Source organism: Triticum urartu, chromosome 1A, assembly GCF_056163025.1.
Source record: "Triticum urartu cultivar PI428250 chromosome 1A, HENAU_Tu73, whole genome shotgun sequence".
In the NCBI taxonomy this organism is placed as follows: domain Eukaryota; kingdom Viridiplantae; phylum Streptophyta; class Magnoliopsida; order Poales; family Poaceae; genus Triticum; species Triticum urartu.
The window spans coordinates 66293901-66315203 of record NC_141873.1 but is presented as its reverse complement, the minus strand read 5'-3'; the positions used below and the strand labels follow the sequence as shown (position 1 = coordinate 66315203).

At 44.4% G+C, this 21303-nt stretch overlaps 1 protein-coding gene, 1 long non-coding RNA gene and 1 pseudogene across 2 annotated transcripts; 2 read left to right on the top strand and 1 right to left on the bottom strand.

Annotated features, from left to right (window-relative positions):
* The first annotated feature begins 1367 nt into the window (after window positions 1-1367).
* Window positions 1368-8551, top strand: LOC125546818 (homeobox protein knotted-1-like 1). Its single transcript, XM_048710942.2, has 5 exons — window positions 1368-1741; window positions 1867-1989; window positions 2078-2219; window positions 7710-7963; window positions 8075-8551. The coding sequence occupies exons 1-5, from the start codon at window positions 1535-1537 to the stop codon at window positions 8270-8272; spliced, it is 924 nt and encodes a 307-aa protein (XP_048566899.1). The 5' UTR covers window positions 1368-1534; the 3' UTR covers window positions 8273-8551.
* Window positions 8552-10498: 1947 nt separating this feature from the next.
* LOC125546826 (bZIP transcription factor 53 pseudogene) lies at window positions 10499-11771 on the bottom strand (annotated as a pseudogene).
* Window positions 11772-18771: 7000 nt separating this feature from the next.
* LOC147990052 (uncharacterized) lies at window positions 18772-21303 on the top strand. Its single transcript, XR_015602770.1, has 3 exons — window positions 18772-19224; window positions 19677-19912; window positions 20132-21303. It is a non-coding gene; the product is annotated as an uncharacterized LOC147990052 (long non-coding RNA).

The window sequence follows — 21303 nt, the reverse complement described above, 5'->3', positions numbered from 1 at the left end:
GCTGAGGCGAGAGGGAGAACCGCCGCGGACTCGGCCTGGCCGGAGTGGGGGGGAAGGCCTGACGCCGGTCGACACGATCGTCGAGCTGCTGACGGAGGAGGGGTCTGACCCGGACGAGCAGGCGGAGCTGGCCGGCGACGAGTCAGAGAACATCAAGGAGATTATAGTGGACACCCCGCCCGGGAACGAGGCCGAGGGAGGAACTCGTGGGGAGGACGCCCTCCGACCGGCATGGCGCAGGCGACGCCGGACAGCGCGCCGGGGTCAACGCCGGCCGCGGGACGCCGATAGGAGGCGGCAATACCCTGGTGGTGGTGCCACCGCAAGTCATCATGAACTCGGAGCGAGCGTTGGAGAGCGGGTCCGGTGCCGGCCCGTAGTAGCCCTGGGCGGAGGCCGGCGAGGTTGTCGTCGGACCGCGAACCCGGGAGGACACGGCGGTGGAAGCCCCGCGCCAGCAGATCCGGGGACGCAAGAGCTGTCTGCAAACCTTCGTCCGGGATGAGCAAGAGCGGACGCAGGACGTGAAGCGCGTGGTTGCGGTAGAGTCTTCTTGCTCTTCTTGTCTTTGCGGCTGAACAGTGGGGGCGCGCTAGCGCACCCACTGGGTGTGGAAGTCATCCGTGCAGAATCGATCGATGGCAGTGTTTTAATCCAATCCTTCACCCACGATGTGTTCAATCCCCTCCCTAACTCTCCGATCGCGTGCTCACGTCTAATCTAGCTCGAGTCGAAAGCAGTAAATCTATAGAGAGGGCGAGGACTTACCGCCATGGCCGATGCGCTCTGGTGGAGGTCTGCAGCCGCTTCGGTGGTCGTCGCCGCCGGTGTGAGTTGGAAAGAGGGAAGAGAGCGGTGAGGAAGGAAGGTGAGGGTAATTTATGACGACGTGTCGGGAAACAATGCGACTTCTCAGGACCGCATCCACGCGTGTAACCGCCCACACCCACGTGTTTAGGGTTGCACCGCTCGTGTCTAGCTTCAAAAAACGACCGATTTGAGTGTTTCTCTTCATGCAGGCCAGAGATGCTTTAATGTTCGTGTGCTTTAATATTCGTGTTATACAAGCCCAACAGTGAATGCGGGTAACCAGACGGGTTATTTTCTTCCCGTGCGAGCCTGGCTAAAATCAGTGACGAATCTAGCGGGGGGGCTCCGACAGGCTCAAGGCCCCCTCCAAAAATTGGAAAAGAGAAATTACTAGTATTCATATCAGTTTTTTTAACCTTATTTGGACTAAAGAATTGAGAGTTTTTAACATTTTCTACACACAGTTCACTTTGAGCACCCCTTCATTTTTCTTTTCCAAGATTCGCCACGGGCTGAAGTATACGCGGGCTACCAAACGATCGGCCGCGCGTGTCCAAGATCACGACCATGCATATGCATGAAGTAGCACAACATCTGTTGTACGAGTATGACTGTATCGCACACGCAAGCGTCGCGCTCTACTACGTGGCGCCGTAGTCGATTGAAATTCTCCAACTGACAAAAAGCATCAGTACAGCATCCACCCTGGGGGAGAAGGAGATCGATGGAGGATCTGTACAGCATCCACCCGGGGATCTCGCGCCGAGGCGAGGGCGACGCGGCCTGCAGCGAGGTGTCAGGGGTCGCCGGTGATGCCAGCTCTCCTCCCCCTCCTCCGCCACCGGCGGATCTGACGGAGCTGATGAAGACGCAGATCGCCGGGCACCGCCGCTACCCCTCCCTCCTCTCCGCCTACATCGAATGCCGCAAGGTCCGTCCGTGTCCAAATCCATTTTGCATGCTGTAGTAGTAGTCCATAAGTAGCTCGAGCTAGCTAGTTCACTCACTCACTCATCGTCCAAGAATTAATTGCCACGTTGATTCTTGATTTGTCAGGTGGGAGCAACGCCGGAGGTAGCCTCGCTGCTCGAGGAGGTCGGCCGGCCAGAGAGGCGTGGCGGAGGCGCCGCCGCCGCCGCCGGGGAGATCGGCCTCGACCCCGAGCTCGACGAGTTCATGGTAGGTACAACAAGTTCACGGCAGCTAACTCCCCTTATCCTCGCGCGCTAGCTCTTGCTGGTTATTACATGTGGAGATGACGATGCAGGAGGCGTACTGCCGGCTGCTGTCGCGGTACAAGGTGGAGCTGTCCCGGCCGTTGGACGAAGCCGCTTCCTTCCTCACCACCATCCGCTCGCAGTTCACGAAGCTCTGCGGCGGCGGAGCCACCGCCACCTCGCCGCACTCCGGTATAAAATCCGCATGCATATTATGCATACATGCATTGCATCTCGCGCCTTGATTTTCTCCGGCTAGCCGCAGTCCTCTGCAGCCTTGGATTCGATTGTGTGAAAGTGTTTGATGCTTTGTGTGTGAATGTGGCTTTGATGAGTGTTCTTGATAGGTTAAATCGTGTCCATGCCAATGGGGCGCAGGCGTGTCAGACGACGGGACATCGTGTAGGGTTTTGTCCAAGGTTCCATCGTCCTTGTAGCTCAGCCTACCTATGCATGCTTCTCTCTCCATATCTCTCTCCAGATCCTTTTCACTCTCTCTCTCTCTCTCTCTCTAGAGGCTAGTGAGGTACTAGGAGTAGCTGCTACCCTACTACTTGTAGACTTTGCAGGCTGGGCTGGTGATGGAACTTGAGAGAGAGCTAGGCTGGGAAAGAAAGAATCTTGCTCTTGCATGCTGGTTAATCACTGGTTCCCAATGGCGAAGCTTTTTTTTATTGTTGCTGTGGGGGCAAGTGTGAATCTTCTTGTTGATCATTCACGGAACTTTATTTTGTTTCGTCAGTGCTTGATATGATAGCTTGGTTGAATTACTTCTGGTAAGTAAATATAGTATTGTTTGTTCGTTTTTGTTTGACATAGAGATGAAAATTAACAAAGTTTCATCTAACTCCTACACTACTTGATTAATCAAAAGAAAAGAAAAAACCTACAAATCTCCAGGTAAAATCCAACGGTATAGAAGTTAGATGAAACATATTTATTTCTCATCTACTTGAGAGCTAGACACACGCTTGTTTGTTTCTGTTTTGACAGCCTTGGGGATTATTTTTTAACGAAATCTCATTTGAAGATAATGGGCTGAAGATTTTTTTCAGACGCGCGTTATAGACTTACAAATTACTAAGGGCATCTCCAACGCCGTCCATCAAAAGATGAACACCCCAAATGTTCAAGGACACGTCCAGACGCCTCCGTGGACAACGTATAGGGGGAGGCCATCCAACCCTATACACCAAATGTCCGCCCTTGGTCTTTTTTTCCCTATATTCAGAGCACATAAAATAATTAAAGATAAATAACATCCTTTGTCCATAATTATGCTGTGCAAATATTCTGATGCAACAACAATTCAAATATAAATATATCAATTCAAACATGAAGTCTTTCAATAAAATAATTCAAAATTGTATTCAACTTATTCGGATATATTTTTGACTCCTCCCCTCGAATAGTCAACAAATGCTCAACTAGATAATTCTGAAACTGCTCATGAGTTGCTCGATGCCGAATTTGTTGATGCATTTGGATAAATTCCTGAAACGTCACCAAATTATGCTTTGGAAGTTCGATAGAAATACTCCATGGCCGAATCCATCGTGTTTGCTTCAAAGTAAACAACAAAAACATCCATAAATTTGGCTATGGCATTTGGCCGAACACTTGCCAGGCACGATGTCCGCCATGGAAAGAAATGTGCAGGGGCGGAGGGTACCTGGGCGGCGGCCAGACCAAGGATGGAAGGGAGCCTGGCTGGAGCGACGGAGGTCCGACAAGGTCTGGGCGGCGGAGTAGGTGGTACAGCGGCAACGTCGGTCTCGGACTACGCAAATACACAACAAGGGCGGAGGGACGGATTGAGAAAAGCGGGGCTCCGAGTTGGGTTTTTGTGTGGGTGGTGTCCGAGTCTGACGTGGCGGCTGTCCAGACATCCACAAACCATCCCCAGCTTTGCTTCCGATTTGCGGGAATTCAGATGTGCGGACCGGTCTGCAGACATTTGCTGCACGACGCTGGATGGCACAAAGTGTTCGGACAGCGCGGTCTGGATATTTAGGGGCGTGTTGATGGACTGAGTTGGAGATGCCCTAAGTAGGAGATGTATCTTGTAATTGCAGTTTCAATCGTAGGATTTTATCTTAATTTCTTGTTTACGAACTTAAGTGGTTAACAATTAACAAGGCTATGGTGTTGTTTTAGCCTGGAGCAATTGTTTCTTAAGCCATTCTACATCTACAAATCTATCAATATTTCCAGAGATTTCTCATAAAAATACATATTTTAGCAAAACAATTTGTAAAAAAACACATTTTACATAGCATATTAGAAAGCCAAGGTTTTAGCATTTGTGGTGGTGTTGAAAAACTAGGCCCACTAGCTATCCAATGCTTAATGTCAGCTTGTTAGCATTGTATTATGTGGAAAGTTGTTTTCTACAGAATATAAATGCTAACAAGCTGGCAAAGCTATATCTAAGAAGGTGCAAGTTATGTCAAATCCATACTTAAAAGTATGGTTTTGTGCACTTGTTATGTCACAGATATCATAGTTACGCGAAATATACGTCCTCAAAAGTGTGGCCTTGATTTGCATTCTTGGGAAAAAGAAAAGGGGTTTGTATGAATTACTCATCTTTCCATCATGAATATGTGAGTCTGGAGTAGTGAAAACACACAAGGTTTTTGGAACTTCAGATGTTCAATAAAGTTAGAAGGAAATTTTGTCATCATGATGGCTGGGACATATTAAACATGTTATTGGTCTTATATATACCACATATCAAACAATTGTTCTTGTGGCCAAAACAGTTGCGGTTTTGTTTTTTCCACCTTCTAATATATTTGGCCCCCAAGTAGAAATGTACTGGGTACCAGTGGCGGAGCTTCAACGGGATTTGACAGGTGTCTAAATGAACCTTAAGCGGAGTTGGGGATTGGGGGGGGGGGGGGGGGGGGGGTGGCGTAATCTGTTGTATTATGTCAAATTTGACCCCAAATAGTTTTAGATATGAGGTGTTAATATAAGGAAATACTTTTCCTGGGGGGGCATGGCCCACTCTGGCCCGCACTAAGCTCTGCCACTGCTGGGTACTACAAAGGAGCATGAAACATGATCATCATGTATATAGTGAAATTTCCTAGTTTTCTATCAAATTTACCAGTTTTAACAAAAACTGTGGCAAGTTAGTCTGCGTGCATGTTAAATCACTAACTCCATAGTCCATACAAGTTGTGCTTCGTGATGTGTAGCCTATCTACCTAGTTAATATATAGATATAAAGGAACACACAATGACTTGGTTGAAGCTTATGATAAGACTGAGTTAATGATGCCATATGAAACTGGTGTGACAATGCTTAAGTAGAAATACTATATTTATCTTTGTTTGTTTGGTCTAGGTAGGTCACATGTATGAGCTATGACTAAATAGCTGACTATGTTCACAATAGTTCAAACTAGTATGGTAAGTGCTCACACGATAGTCCTGAAGAATGCATAGCAGTATGCATAGTTTGCTTGGATTCAAGAAAGCCATTAGTGTGTCTATTCTGATTTTATTCAAGAATGCCGGGTTGTGCCTAATTTGTGCACCCAACGTGTGATTCTAATTATGGTTTCAGCCCCCATATATTTTGACTTTGCTAATTGAGCTGGTCATCTTTTAGTGTCTACTCAATGTGTCCCCTCCATCAATTCTGGTGTGAGAAACAATGTTAGAATGATCTGCTAAGCATGTCATCATTTCAAAATGTCACATTGCACCGCATAGTACACAGTTTTTTATGATAGTACTCCCTCTGTAAAGAAATATAAGAGCATTTAGACGTTTAGATTGATCTAAGCGCTCTTATATTCCTTTACAGAGGGAGTACTTCAATTTCAACAGAGGTGCTCATAGGGGTAGGGTGTGTGTGTTCATTGGGGTGAGTATGCGTGTGTGTGTGTGTGTATGTGGACATCTATGTCTGTACTCTGTTTCTCAAAAAAATAGGCCGCTGGTTAGTCCGGCAGGTACTTCAATGAAGATGTCCTATTGTTAGAACTTTGAAATATGCACAACTCAAATGCTAAAATGAAGCAGGTGCACAGTAATATTGTCTAGCTAGATTATTTACATCCAAATATTCTTTTTTATTACATGACCTGCCAATGTGCTTATGAGAATTGGATTCTTTCTCTCTTTTTTTGCAGCTAAAAAATTTAAGTGTTGGAATCTCAGATAGCCATATGGGTATTGTCACCTACGTAATTCAATTCGGCTCCTGGGAGCACATGCTCCCCGGCGCTAAAAATGTTTTTTTCCAAATGTCAAAAACATCTGAAAACTTTTATAGGGGGAAAGCTTAACCATTTTGACCCATGCAAAAAGAAGTCAAACACCAAATGTTACATTTAATTATTTTTTCACTGACGAAGCATTGCTAACCTGTTTCGCATGAAAATTCTGAAGCAGGCTTGCTACACTAACATGAACATCTATAAGAAAATCAGAATTTTTAAATTTTATTTACTAGCTGTTTTGAATTTACTGTACATCCAGGAGCATATGCTCCCCAGAGCCAAAACGGAAACCCAATTCTGCTCCTGGGCTCATCTGCTCCATTTTTATGTCGCCGCTAGATTTTTTATTATTTTTTATTATTACACCCTAGAGCGTCAACCTCAAGTTCATTAACATCAACCAACCCCGATGTGGTTTGTATGAGCCCAGCAGCTATGTGTCAAATTAAACAAAGCTGTAGTTCCGAGTGCTTCTAATTGGACACTGAGCTCTCTCTCTTTCGTAAACCGCTTCTTAAGGTCGAAGATGTTAAAAATCAAATAAGCCTAGATAATACACAAAATGCCTCTTATCTTTTTGGCTTTGCAAATTCTTGAAGTCTCAACTGATGACCAAACAGGCACTACAAATTCCAATCGTAACCATAGTTGCATCCATAAATTAGATAGGTTGAAGTTGTTTTTTCTGATGCCTCAGTTGGTTCGAAAAAAGGTTACTTTTTCCTGAACTTAAGCTTCAGAAGTTACGACTTGTACTAATGAAGCTCACTCACAATATAAAAGAGCTATTTGCCTACATAGACTTGATTGTAGTACAGAAAGTGTTTCCTACTGAGACAGCAGCTGTAGGAATAGCTCCACAAAACGTCAGTCATGCCGAAAGAATGCTTATATAGTCTCTGTTTCCCGAAGCACAAGCTGAACTAATCAGTTTGGCTCTAGCTGTGAACCATTGTTCATTCATGTAGGGTTGATAGATAAAAGTGGCCTGATTTTCATCCCATTTTCTTAGACTGACTGGGTTTTCAGACTAATACTTGCTACTACAGATTTATTAACCAATCGATAATCAAGTTTCATTCATTTCAGTGCTCTTTTAGAAGTATATTTCTAGATACACTGCATAGCACATTCTTATGGAGAAACTTCCAGTTCTGAAGCTCCTTCGATCGTCTTTTCTTGAGACATTTTCCAGAAGATTTTCTGCATGCAGATTCCCATATTGTTGTTTGTTAAGTATCCAGCAGCACCTTTGGGTTCTGAATGTGCTTCTGTGCGTGTAGTTTCTGTGCAACCAAGTGATTATCTGCACTTGTCTGCTTATCGATGTTGTCCTGTTCTAGTTCTGTCTGTGCACTGTATTACTGCCATGCAACCTGATACTGATGCCACACATCATTTTGTCTAAATGCATGTCTGATTTGGGGTGTCTCCATGATGCAAGATGAAATGGTGGAGTCATCGGAGGACGAGCCATGCTCAGGGGACACCGGTGCATCCGACGCCGGCATGCAAGAGCAGAGCTCCCGGTTGGCCGACCGCGAGCTCAGGGAGATGCTGCTCAACAAGTACAGCGGCTGCCTCAGCCACCTCCGGACCGAGTTCCTGAAGAAGAGGAAGAAAGGGAAGCTCCCCAAGGATGCTCGGCTTGCTCTCGTGGACTGGTGGAACACACACTACCGCTGGCCTTACCCGACGGTACATGCCTCGCCTCGCGCCTTTTCTTCCGGCAATGACATCTCCCACCCCTGCTGCATCAAACCTTGATCGACGATCATCATTCATGGATAGATACCGTGATGTTCGCAGGAAGATGATAAGGTGAGGCTCGCCGCCATGACTGGCCTCGACCCGAGGCAGATCAACAACTGGTTCGTCAACCAGAGGAAGCGGCATTGGAAGCCGTCGGAGGACATGCGATTCGCGCTCATGGAAGGCGTTACCGGAGGAGGAGGGGGGTCCTCTTACGACACGACACTCTGCTTCGGCACGGACAGCATGAGATAGTTGCTCATTTCCCGCGGGCATGAAGCTCTTCTGCACACGGTGGTTGTGTGACTAGCAAGGAAGGGGTACATCAAACGATGAATAGCCCCATGATCATTTTCTCAATCATTGTGTACGTATGTAGTACATGGGCGCTGCAAGGGAAAACTTTTCTGAAACTACTACTACAGGGTGACCTGTAATCAGATTGTCTGTATCCCCCGGGATTGCCAGTGAAATCACACTGGATATGGAGGAATCAAAGGCAATGTGAATAAGTATCAGTTTATTTTTTTTCCATCTTTGAAAGTATATACATAAATCGTATGTCACTGTCTTTGCTGTGGCAAATTTTGCTACAGCTATTGACAAAAAAACAAAGAGATTGGGTTCCTGCGGCGGCTCAGGATATATACCAGCTGATTTTTAAGACCGAAGATGTCGTTATTTGCTTTACCTCCATTATTGTTTTTTTAAGGAAAACCTCCATTATTGTTGCTACAGTTCTTGTCAATCATTAGCCGGAACTAAATTTGGGTTTGGCCCAGCTGAAATTCGGCCTGAACAGTAGAAGTACCCAGTTTAGAGCCCATAGGAAAGTAAGGATATTTTTCTTCAGAGAAGGCATCATGGCTTCAACCTTCAAACAACAGTTACACAAGTTAAGCTGTAATGGGATTTCGTCGACCAACAATGAACCAAACCTACTAATTCATGGGCCACCTCGTTCGTGTCTCTTGCGGCACTGGTTGAATTCTACCCCCAAAAAAAGCCTTAATTGGCATGTCCATAAGAAAGTAGAAATTCCGCTAAAAAATCGAAGTAGGATACTCCTAAAATGAAATAAAAGGAAATTAAGGTGCCATTTTCCCCCTAAAAAAGCAATTGTCTTGCGGATCCACATTACAAGACATCAAATTACAACATTTTTTAGGGTAATATCAATTTACAACTGAATGACAAGCCCGACACACTACGGAAAGTCTTCTTTTCTACACTGTCAACACTCAATAGAACGGAATTCGATGCGCTCCACCACTCCACCATCGGCTGCAAAATCCGATTTTAGGTTGGCTGGGGAGATCAAATCATATATGTACCATTTGGCTTCAACACACGAAAAGACAGAGAAGCATCAATTGTGTCAAAAACCAAGATCATAAATGACGCCAAAAAAACCACCGAGGAAGAAGAAACCCTCATACACGATCTATACAATATTCCACCATCACCAACAAGAGCAAAGGGTCATTGAAGGAATGAGTAATCTAGTGTAAAGATTCGATCAATCAAATCCAAAAATCACTATCTCCATGACTAGTGAGGAACCAAGAGAGCCATATTCCACACGGCGCAACCTCCTTCACCATCGTGCCACCACTTCAGACACGCAAGGCATGTACATCCACCTAGGGGTGGATTAACTAGTTGCTCGGCTTGTTAAGCTCGATATGCTTAATGAGCGAAACCATGCCCAACTATGTTTGTTTAAAGTTCATGAGCTCTTGTTAGTACGGGTTACCCCTTTTGCTTTGGGTGCAAGGTATAAGGGCCTACAGGACAGTGGTGCGGCTATGATTTTATCAAGGGAGATAGTGACATGGGAGGAGATGTCCTCCTAGTTATTAGTCTGGAATGAGTCGATTCGATGGAATAGAAAGCCCGAGATGCCATTAAACGTTGTCATTTAAGATAAGAAAATATGCATTGTGCTGTATTAGGAGCCTAACAAGTGTGTTGTGTTGTATTAGGGGCTTAAAAAGTTGGTCGTGCAATTCGGTAGCTTGTTAGGTAAGCTCATTAAGTTTAACGAGCTAAAACCAATGATCGACTCACTTTGTTAAGAAGCAAACTAGAAGCTTGACGCCTTAATGGACCAATCTAATACTATTTTTTTATGAATGAAAACTGCGTGTTCTAAACAGAAGCTAATCACAATCAACGCAAATTTCCAAGAAAAGATCAGTGGACGCTCGCAATTTTTTCATCAAAAGTATCCGTACAGCAGCAAATGCTAGAGCATGGCGTCTCCACTATGGCCTTATAGCAATTCTCCGCTCATCACAGGTTCAAAGCACATATATCAGGTACAAAGGAGTGCATTGATACTTTCAGATACAATCTCTGGGTAATCTACTTTTGGCAAAAGGGGTATATCATACTTACAAACGTAACATAATCAGCACTCAACAATCAACCTGGGTCATTTCATAAAATTCAATCAAACGCTTGCCAAAGTAACACAGCTAAATAACTGCAAACATATATTGGTTCCATGTCAAGATGTTATTACAAATCAACCCAAAGATAGGCACAATCCATTTGTGCTCCGCCACACATCAATGACATTGTTCTTATCCATATCCACTGGCTAGGAGAATAGGAAGATTACAATCACAAAATAAGTACTAATGATGGTCTAGGATTACCATAATTAAACATGAAGCAAACAAACTAGTAGTACTAGCATTCTTCAGCAGCAGCAGCAGTAATCATCAACCTTATCCACGGTGGCGCAATGTCGCCGTGGCATGACTTGTCTTGGCTCAGAACTGGAACGCGTCAGGCATGCCGCCGGCGGTGGCCAGCTGGGGCGCGAACGGGGACTGCCATGGGCGGAGCAGCGGGTCAGGGATCTCCGGGATGTCCACGGGCGCGCCGGCCACCTGGAAGATCTCCAGGACGCCGCCGAGCGCCTGCAGCCGGCCGGCGAGCTCGCCGTGGCGCGCGCGGAGCACGGCGTTCTCGCCGTCCACCTTGGTCAGCTCGGTCGTGTAGGCGCCGATCTGGGCCTCCACGCGCTTGTTCTCGGCCTCGAGGCGGCTGGCCTCGGCGATGAGCTCCTCCATCCGCTGCTGCTTGCGCGCGCGGGACCGCCTCGCCGACTCCCTGTTGGACAGCATCCTCTTGCGCTTGCGCTCGTCACCGGCGGAGCCGCTGCCGCTGCCGCCGTCGATGTTGCTCTCGGGGCTGGAGCTCCGGCGCGACGGCGACGACATGGTCGGTCGGGTTCTTGATCCAAGAACCAGAAAAGAGATCTCTTTTCTTTGATGGTGGGGAGGAAGAAGGCAAGAAAGTGGAAGAAACGAGGCTGGATCTAATCAACTAGAGGCTGGATGGATGCGGCGTTGTCGGGGGGCGAGGAGTTCATGAGAAGTCGTAGAACCAGTAGAGGAAGGCGACGGAGAAGGAGTGGGAGCGGCAGCGGACGCGCAGCTTCATCGGGGGACGGCGGCCGTCAGAGGAAGGGGAAGGTAAACATGGGTGGTGCGGGGAGGCTCTCTAGATCGGATCTGCGACGAACTCCTCCGGAGACCAAGGAGTTGAGGCTAGAATAGGACAGAGCTCAGGGGCTTATTTGCAACGGAACAGGGAGTAGACTCTTAAGGAAAACCAAACTACAGGGACTGAAATAAGAAGGGGAAGGGAGAAAGCAGGACTTAGCTGCGAATCGAAGGCAACTCCGGGGGCTCTAATGCATAAGCAGGTAGAGACGATGGGGAAGGTTTCTAAGCGCTGGGAGAGGGTCTATTTATAGGTGGGGTGGAGGGCATTCTGGGTATTTTTGGAAATGGGAAGGTGGGCGGCATTTTCTGGAGGACAACCTGTCATGGGCTATTTTTTAACTTTTAAGATATTTATTGCACTTTTGCAATTCCACGCTCAGGAAAGTAGGATATTTGATATATCTCCATCTAGTTGCGCCGAAATCCTACCACGCAGACATCGGTTAATGCAGAGTGGTAAATGATAAAAAAAATGATGTTTACAACTTTTTGTTGGCCCGGCGTCTAGGCAATAGATGGGTCATTTCAGATGCAGCATAGGATATTCTCAACTAATCAACCAAAGGCTGGTGAATAAGCTTTGTAAAAAATGTAAATAAGTTTGCTCGAATCCGCGGAGAGAATGCGATTTCAGAAGCTTGTATGTAGAGCCCAGGACAATTTCTATATGGCTGTACATGTGGTGTGGCAAACTCTTTGCATCCATTACAAAATTTGAAAGATATATTCCATTTTACGTAAACTTTAGAGAAAAGATGCATTCAATAAGCTCATTCTAGAGAAACAAACGTAAGGAAAATCAAAACCAATTGTGAACCAACAAATCGTTGTAAAAGGCATTGATGCATTTGCATCCAATCTTCGGAAACAATCTAAGAAATCGGGTATTTAACGAGGGGGGGAACGCAAAAGCGACACGTGAGGGAAGCAGCCCAAACCGAAACGATGGACGCGGCCAAAAAAGCTGTGACCCGTGGACCCCTTCACGCCTTCACGCACATGCCCCCAGCTGTTGCTGGCCATTAAAGTCCTCCCAAACTTTGCAAATATCTAATCGACAACTAATTCCCACTACTATTAACCAAAAAAAAAAGGTAGTGCCAAATTTGCCCACGGATTACATGTTTCAAATGCAATCCATATCCTCCATGGCAGGGGAAGACGGCAGGAAGACGTCCAACCAAGACCAAGGCCGAGAAGCGTGCAGCGTCGGTCGACCGGTTGATATCACGCATATAATAAAATCGCCTCAAAACCGGCAGAGAGCAAACGCAGAGCAGCTGTTTTGGTTGTGAAAACAGAGGTTAGATCGTGAATCATTGACCAACGCACCTACTTCGTCAAAGAATAATAATCACTTTACTACACATAGAAAAATTTGGAACGAGCTTTATTTCCAGAGGCGTAATAGCTGTTTACTGTAGTTCATATGCATGAAAAATATGTCAGTAAATCGCGAGGAATGCATTATAAATTTATATATTGTGTAAATAATTTCCATACGTGAAAAAAGTTAATGAGTGAAAAGAATCAGCACCAATGTGTATCCGGATTGGCTGAGGTTGACAGGGCCCTTCTTTTCCTGGAGCATATTCCAGCTCTAGATGCCCACCTCTTTCCTAGTCTTGTCTCTTGGAGTTTATCTCTTGAAGCTAGGCTAGACCCGGTCTAAGAGCAAAAGGAGAAGAAGAAAAAAGAACGTCCTCGAAACTATCTGCCTTTTTCTTGTGCCGCCGGTCCACGTGCGTGCCCTTGCCGCCAGGGCTGGTTTGGAAGCTTCCCTCGTGGTAAAGCACTCCATTGTACTAGTTGTTAACAATTGGTCAATTGATTTTTTTTAAATTGGTTAATTATGTTTTAAGGCGAAGCATGCGTAGCCCACTTCGTGGTCACGACGTCGCATCGTGCGAACGAGGTGCACCCACAAGGAACAGGCCGGAGCCGGAGCCGGAGACGGTTGCCTTTTTCTTCTTTACCTCTCCATCGGACATTCGTGCACCCCAAATCACGCGTGCAATACTAAATCGATCGAAGCGCACGTAAGCGTGCACCGGTGTTAAAGCGCATGTTTTGTTTACAGTTTTACTGGCCGATTCTTTTTTCTTAATAATTGATGTCGTTCTCTTTCTGTGATTTTTAACGGTAAATTTTGGGAGTGTTGGCTTGGTCTCCTCTTGTGATCTTGTGACAACATTTTACCTTGTCGGCAAAGAGAGTCACATTTTACCGTTTATTAGTTCTGATGGTTTTTATCTTTTTTTATTATTTTCTGACTGGCGGGATGAATGCCCATAAAAATGTACTGTAACTTAAGAAAATAGCAAGGCCGAATGGCGGATCCATGTCTCGGGATGATGCGGTGGCTGAACAGACCCATAACTCATTATCGTATTTGCTAGGATTGTATCTGAAATTGCGCAAGAGCGCTAGGTGCACCTTTTTAGAAAATATAGTATGTTAAAAATGATAACAATTACACTAGACATTTGCAATGCCATGTGCAACCAATGATATCATTGCACGTGTAACCAATGACTCCATTGCATGTGCAATCAATGAAGGTCGGATCTAGAGTTTTCACCCTGAAGCTCGAGACCCAATATTCAAAGTGCACCACCAAATCGAAATCACCATGTGTGTTGTCCTCACCACTTTGTTGAAGAAGGTGTTGTGGCATGGTGGGGCATACCCACACATCATGATTATAGGAAATCTGAATTATCCCATGGCAATACATGCCCGGAGACAGCCGCTCGCATGCATAACCTTGTCGTGGGCATCACCATGCGACAAAAAGGCATGCATGCGAACACATATCGCCGCATTATGCAAAGAGTCAAATGTTTTCATGGGAGTCTCGACACCTCATCCACACGTGCTCTAGAGCCATTGCGATGGGGGGGGGGGGGGGGGGTTAACGACGCCAAAAAAAGTGGCCAAAAAAAATGCAAGCGGTGTGGCACCATCTGCAATCCACCACGTCTCTGCTTTGCGCCACCATTGTTGATGTCGCATCGCAGCAAAAGCTGCCTACCAACTTCCAAACAGTCGCTGGACCACCAGCCAGCCAGATCATGGGAGGAAGTGATTCGTTGTCGACCGTCGTTATCTAGATCAAGGGTGCCCCAATCTGCCGCGAAGATCCACCGCGACTGGCATTGACGGTCTCACGTCGCACCTCATAGACCTCCTAGAAACGCGGGAATGAAGCGGTGACACCGTGCCAGGGGCAAACCACCACCATACAAGCATACCTGGCCAAACGGGCCGGCCCGGCCCGGCCCGGCCCATCGTAATCGTGCCTGGCCCGGCACGACCCACCAGGGCACGATTACTATACGGGACGTGCCGTGCCGGCCCGCGTGCTGCACCTCCAGGCCCAGGCACGACCCAGTTAGTAAACGGGCCGGCCCGTTGGCCCGTTTAGCACGGTGGGCTACATATTTTTAGCCTGTTATTTGACGCACTGAGCGTTTTTAGCCTATTTTTACATGTTGGGCCATCTATAGATGTATAAAAAAATAAAAACGTAATCGGGTCGTGCCGTGCCGGCCCGCGTGCCCAGCCTCCAGGCCCAGGGCGTGCCGCGTGCCGGGCCCGAGCCGTTTAGCCCGTGTCGTGCCTGGCCCAAGGCGGGCCGGGCCGGCCCGAAAAAAAACGGCCCATTTGGCCAGCTATAACCGCAAGGGGTGGGGAGTGTTTGGATGGCATTACAAAGTTTCATAGATTTGAGATAAAATTGACATAATTTTGCATGCTTCGATAAAATTGACCACTAGTACGCCTCGACATGTTTGCCGATCGATTTGTTATGTCATCCTACCAAAGTGGATCTAGCTTTTCGATATGTCGAAGAAAAAACCTTAGGATAAAAGCTTCCATAATGTTTTTTTAATTGACTTTCACAATGTTACAATAAGGGGTAAAGTTAGCTAAGATTTTTAACACGGATAAATACCGTCACAATGTCACAACTAGGATGTAAAAAGTATGTAATTTTTTTTTACTCCCCGGTCAGGGTCTTCTGAACTGTCTCTTTAGTAACAATCTATTTGGTTTCAATTAGATTTTTTTAAATATTTGTTATTTTAAATTCTGTAACTTTATTCGTCGTGTCTGCTCCTATTTTACCTTTTATCAACGTAAACACGAAAATAGCTAATGGAGATCAAGATCCATGGAGCCCTTAATTTTAAAAAAAGAAAAGCAATTTTTAGGTCTTTAAAAAATGCAAAAAATACACACATAGACATGGAGGTATTTGCCTTGTCTTCAAATTTTCATGGAGAAATACATTTATATACGAGCTATACAAAAATAAAATATCACATATTTCTAAAACACATACGATTCACTATAAAAGTATATGATTTTTTTGTAGAGTGCACTCCAAAGCGTATTTCCTGATGAAAATTTACACACATCTTGTATACATCTATAAATCCCCATGTATTTATTTTCAGTTTTTTTATGAACTTAAAAGGTTGATTTTTCAATTTTAGAAAATTTTGTGCTCCATGGTGCCTAAGAGAAAAAAAAAACTCACTTTCCTTCAAAAAGAACTAATTGACCTATATTTGGCTTACATGCATTCCTTTGAAGAGCTAAACCGAATATTTAATACTCCCTCCATTCCATAATGTAGTGCATATAATTTTCTTTGAAAAGTCAAACCTCATCAACTTTGACCAAGTTTATGGAGAAAAATATTTACATCTAGAATGCCAACCATATATCATTAGACTCATCATAAGACATAGTTGCATATTTTATATATTTGATGTTGTAGATATAAATAATTTTTCTTTATAAGCTTGGTCGAAACTTGCAAAGTTTGACCTTTCAAAAAATCTATACGCGTTACATTATGAAATGGAGGGAGTATATTTTTTGGGTCAATGAGTCAGACAAGAAAATAACTGAGGAGCAATATGACATCTCAACATGTCTCACATAAAATTTACTCTATTTTACCGTTGTTGAGAAATATTGTACAAATGCACATACTTACATACATGCATGTATCCTCACCTTCACCTATACGAATGTATGCATGCACACCTTACCGATACGAGCACTTATGACAGATCGAGCCGTCAAATCTTAGGATCGATGAAGCCATCATATATGTTTCGAAGCTAACGGAAACAACGTCTTCCCTTGAACGAACATCACATTTTTTTGGAATAAATCCATGAAAATGCTCAATCATACAAAGTCCAGGACTTCAATTCGGTTGTACTGAGTCAACCACACGGAACCTAACTGTCTCAGTGCGCTCGGTTCATTACTTTGTTTATTTAGCAAAACATATATTTTACTCTTGTGCTCAAATATAAAAATATGTACTTGAAATGAAGAAATTAATAGTAAATGCTTGCCGTTGTTTCGGAAAAATCTCACGATTTGATACTCCTTGTTCTAAATTTATGTCTATACTAGGTAAGCGTGAACAACCCTTCAGTTCATACAAAATTACATTTTTTTATGCGTTATGTTAAACTTTGACTACTGATGTTGCCTTAAATATTCCTACTCGATGCATGAAAATGATATTCTTAACTTCTCAAAAATATTTCTACAATACTATAATTTATCTGTTGATACATAGACTGTGTCAAGTCTCTCAAACGTCTTGTATTTATGAATAGAGGGAGTAACACAATACTAGTAAGCATGATACATTACAATTTTGTCTTCGGAGTATGAATGAGTGATCAAAGGTAGTACATTTCAAAGACCGTACTACCAATATCTAAACATCACCCCTCCTCAAAATAATCATTGTAGGGAATGTATCTGAACATCATCTTTTTTAAATTGGAGAAGGAGTATCAATTATTATACTTCCTCTGTCTCAAAATTCTTGTGTTACATTTGTCTAGATATGAATGTATCTAACACTACAACGTAACTAGAAATTTCTAAAAAGACAAATATTTAAGGAAGGGAAAAGGGAGTAATAAGGAAAGAAAAAAGCATGCTTGAACAGTTCGGTCCCGAGGGAAAGTAGACGATGACGGTGCGTACAAGTTGGTGCCGCGTCCACCGACAGATGACTGGGCTGCATGTACTATTGGACGACAGGCTGCTGCTCAGTGCCAACAGAAACAGCTCACAGCACCGAAACCCACATGCGAAGCTGTACCGCCGTATCTTATCATATCTTCTCTCGACGACCCTATTGACCTGTCGTCATTTCCGGTTTTTTACTTTCCACTTCAGGGCTCTCTGTTGCTCACTTTTCATGTCTTTCGCAGATTTGCACCTTTTCTCTTTTCCAAATCTCGCACGATTTTATCCATGGTGTACGCACGAAAGAGACCGAGAGAGTGCCGAAACCATAGAAATCATGGAGCTAAAACAAACCAAATTACATTCGGAAGGATATTTTATTGTGACATGTGGAATTACATTACAGTTTTTAGCATTATAGAAGTGCATGCTCTAGCCAAACCAAATTACATTACATTACATGCTCCAGCCAATGCAATGCAACCAAATTACATTACAGTTTTTACATGCAGTTTGTCATCCGACGTTGCCGGTAGATTTCTTGACCAGTGTACAGTATCATAAAAAATGTTTGGTCGAAGGGTACATGTGACTGGAATTTCATTAAGTTTCAATCACGCGGCGTACTCATCAAATTTTCATCTTTGCTTTTGTTCACCGCTTTCTTGTCGGTATAAGCCGTCTTTTCAACGTTCTTGTCCACACTGTCTCTTCTACCTAAGAAATGCCTTTCACCTTGTCTATCGGCTTTCTCTCTCTCCCGTAACCAACAACTCTACCGCATTGTCTCGCAACCCGCTCAAATGACTAAGGTTTAGAAAAAGGGTGGGCAGAAAAACAAGTCATGTTTTTCCAAGAACATTTATTGTTTAGTTTTTTTTAAAAGGAGGATAACCTCCGGCCTCTGCATCTGGGAGATGCATGCGGACATTTTATTGATTATTCTCGAGGACTTTACAAAGTAGAACAATAATATGCCTGAATCCATCATCTTGGCAACATCTACCGCTACTCATATCCATACCCTTTACCTTGAAGCAAAATCCCTACCGATTCTAAATCTGGTGTGTTTGTTTCAAATCAACTCAACACTATTATGAATCTCTACTCTCTACTATCTAAAAGAAACATAAGGTTCCCTCTCCCCTCTTACGTTAACCCTTTTCGTCCGACTCTCGCTCCCCGCATCGTTCCACCTGGATTTCTTTTCCCTTGTTTTTTCCTCAATCAAAAAACTGCATTTGGTCTGTCAAGAAAGAAAATCCACAACCCGGCCCGCTCCTCAAGTCATCATCCGCTGCCCCAGTCGCATGCCCGTAAGGGTTTCCATGCCTCCAGAGCGGCGGCGGCGGCTGGTAACACTTTCGCCAAGGCGTCGGCCACTGCGCTCCCCTGCGGCGGGCTCGAGGGGATCTGTGCCAGGCGCGTGCTGCGGAGGAAGCAGCTGCCCTCGGCAATGGCGGCGTGGACGTCAGAGTTCTCCGCCCCTCTTATGCCATCAGACCAGCAGCTACACCGGATCAGGCCGCTCGAGGTGGACGGGGTTGGAACCGAGGTGTACTCCCTGACCAACGCTCCTACCTCAGCATGACGGCGTCGCTCCTCCAACTTCCCTCACTGATTATAGTCTTCAAAATTTTGGCTCGTACTACCACCACCTTCTCTACGCAGGTAAACTCAATCTGGTTGCTCCCGCCCTCCGCATGGCAAAATTAGCTTTTCGTGCATGGCTGTTAGATAGGGAGAGATCATCAGATGAGAAGGGTTCATGCATACAGCAAGCGCGGTGCACTCACACATACATGTCATCTTGACTGCAAGTGCAATTAGCCAGTCCATCGGCCTCGTGCATGTGACTGCACATGTCATGTGGTCCTTGATCAAGTACTTAACTGAGTGATAAAATTACTGTGGTTAACTTCAGGGGAATAGAATTATTGCAATTTCTTCATTCAGGAATCAGGAGCAAATTATTATGCACTAGCACTAATATGGTTACCTTCGATGGGTTTATTGCCTGCATGTGCTTTTTCAAGTTTGTTTGTGTGTTTTCTCTTCTGGTTGTTTCTTTTCTGCAAGTGTTGTCGTGTAAACGGAAATGGAACTCACTTTCTATTTTTCAGATGTATAGGTAAATGTGAGTCGGCCTTCAAACTCGCCAAAAACCGATATGTACATACATTCAAGGGTTATCATTCTCTTAAATCTCGATGAATTTATATCTGTTTACATTAGGAACTGAGGGAAATAGGAATCATTTTGTTCGTGATACTTGGTTACATGAGCTTTTTCTCTTCTGTGTAGGCCAAAATTGTACAAAGTTATCTCCTGAAGTTATATCGAAGGTGACTTCTATGAGGTAACCATCTAAATTACTTTTTAATATTTGTTACAGGCTCTTGTGTTGAAGGGATTTTCGCTTGGTCAGTCTCTTAGCTTTTAGTATTTCAAGAATGAATTTATAAATGTTGCAGTAGCAGGGGATGAAACTGTTAAAAATAGGGACAATGGTGTTCAAAAAAATAGGTACTACTATCCGCTTCCATACATTTGGACTGATGTTCTGTGTCCATTTTAGGTTCTGAAAAATGAAATGCGGTAAAAAGTAAAGCCCAGTTGCAGCAACACGTTTAGACTGCAATGAAGAGGAGCCATTGTTGATCAGGCTGCAAGGTCAATAAACAATGTTAGTCCATAATGTTGCTTAATATGGATGAGAATCGTAAAAGATATATTTTCATGGATTGATAATGCACCTCTAGAATGCTTAGACCCCGGTGCAACGCACGGGCAATTACCTAGTTCAAAAGAAAAAAAAACTCAACACTGTTAGATGGCCTAACATTGTCCCCGCCCACGAGCGGAGCATGTTCCATAGAATTCGAGAAACTCCTGGGCTTGCTTAGATGGGGCATGTTTTTTATGTACTCCTCGGTGTTTAGCTTAAGTCTGAGCTAAATATTGAAGAGCGCACAAAAAATACACCTAATTCAAACATGCATGCTATTTTGCTCTAGCAACTCCGTAGTAGACACACTTTCGGGATGCCACATTTTTAGGGACATGTATATCACAGAACTGTAGGTTGAAGGACATATCGAACTAGAAGAATATCATTAAAGATGATGGCAGATTCCTTAATGTCCAAGTTACCCTCATACTCTACTAATTCTTGATGGATACACCCTGGCTACTTCTGGTACTCCCTCATCTACTAGCACCCATGTGATTGAGCGCTTGGCTACGTCTTTCGTCGTCGATGATAAAAAATTTAATATTGCGATCACTCACGGGTGCCTTTTCGTTTTCATGGTGTCCTCCGTCCGTCTGACCTAACTCGAACATCATTAGTTGAAAGGTCACGATACGGGCTAGAAATTTATGTTTAGATTAAGGCAATAAGTAGGGTTAATTACATCATGGCTGATGCAAACCATCACCGGACCGTGCCATGCTCGATGACGACGTACCTTTGTCTATTCTTTACAGGACACGAATGGCCATTAGTTTTACTTAATCGTGCGTGAACTTTCTCATGGTTGGCTCTTTTGATTGCTGCAATGGCCATTAGCGTTTAGCGGTGCTCTCTAGGCTCCAGCTAGTCATTGTCAACCTTTGGTTGGCCTAACTTCTGCTGGTTCGTATTCTATTTCCTTTTTATTTTATTTTTGTAAGGTTACACCCCTGGGTTTGCTAATGCCTCGTTCACGAGAAAAACTCTTTTGGTTATATATTAAAATGGAGTTATAT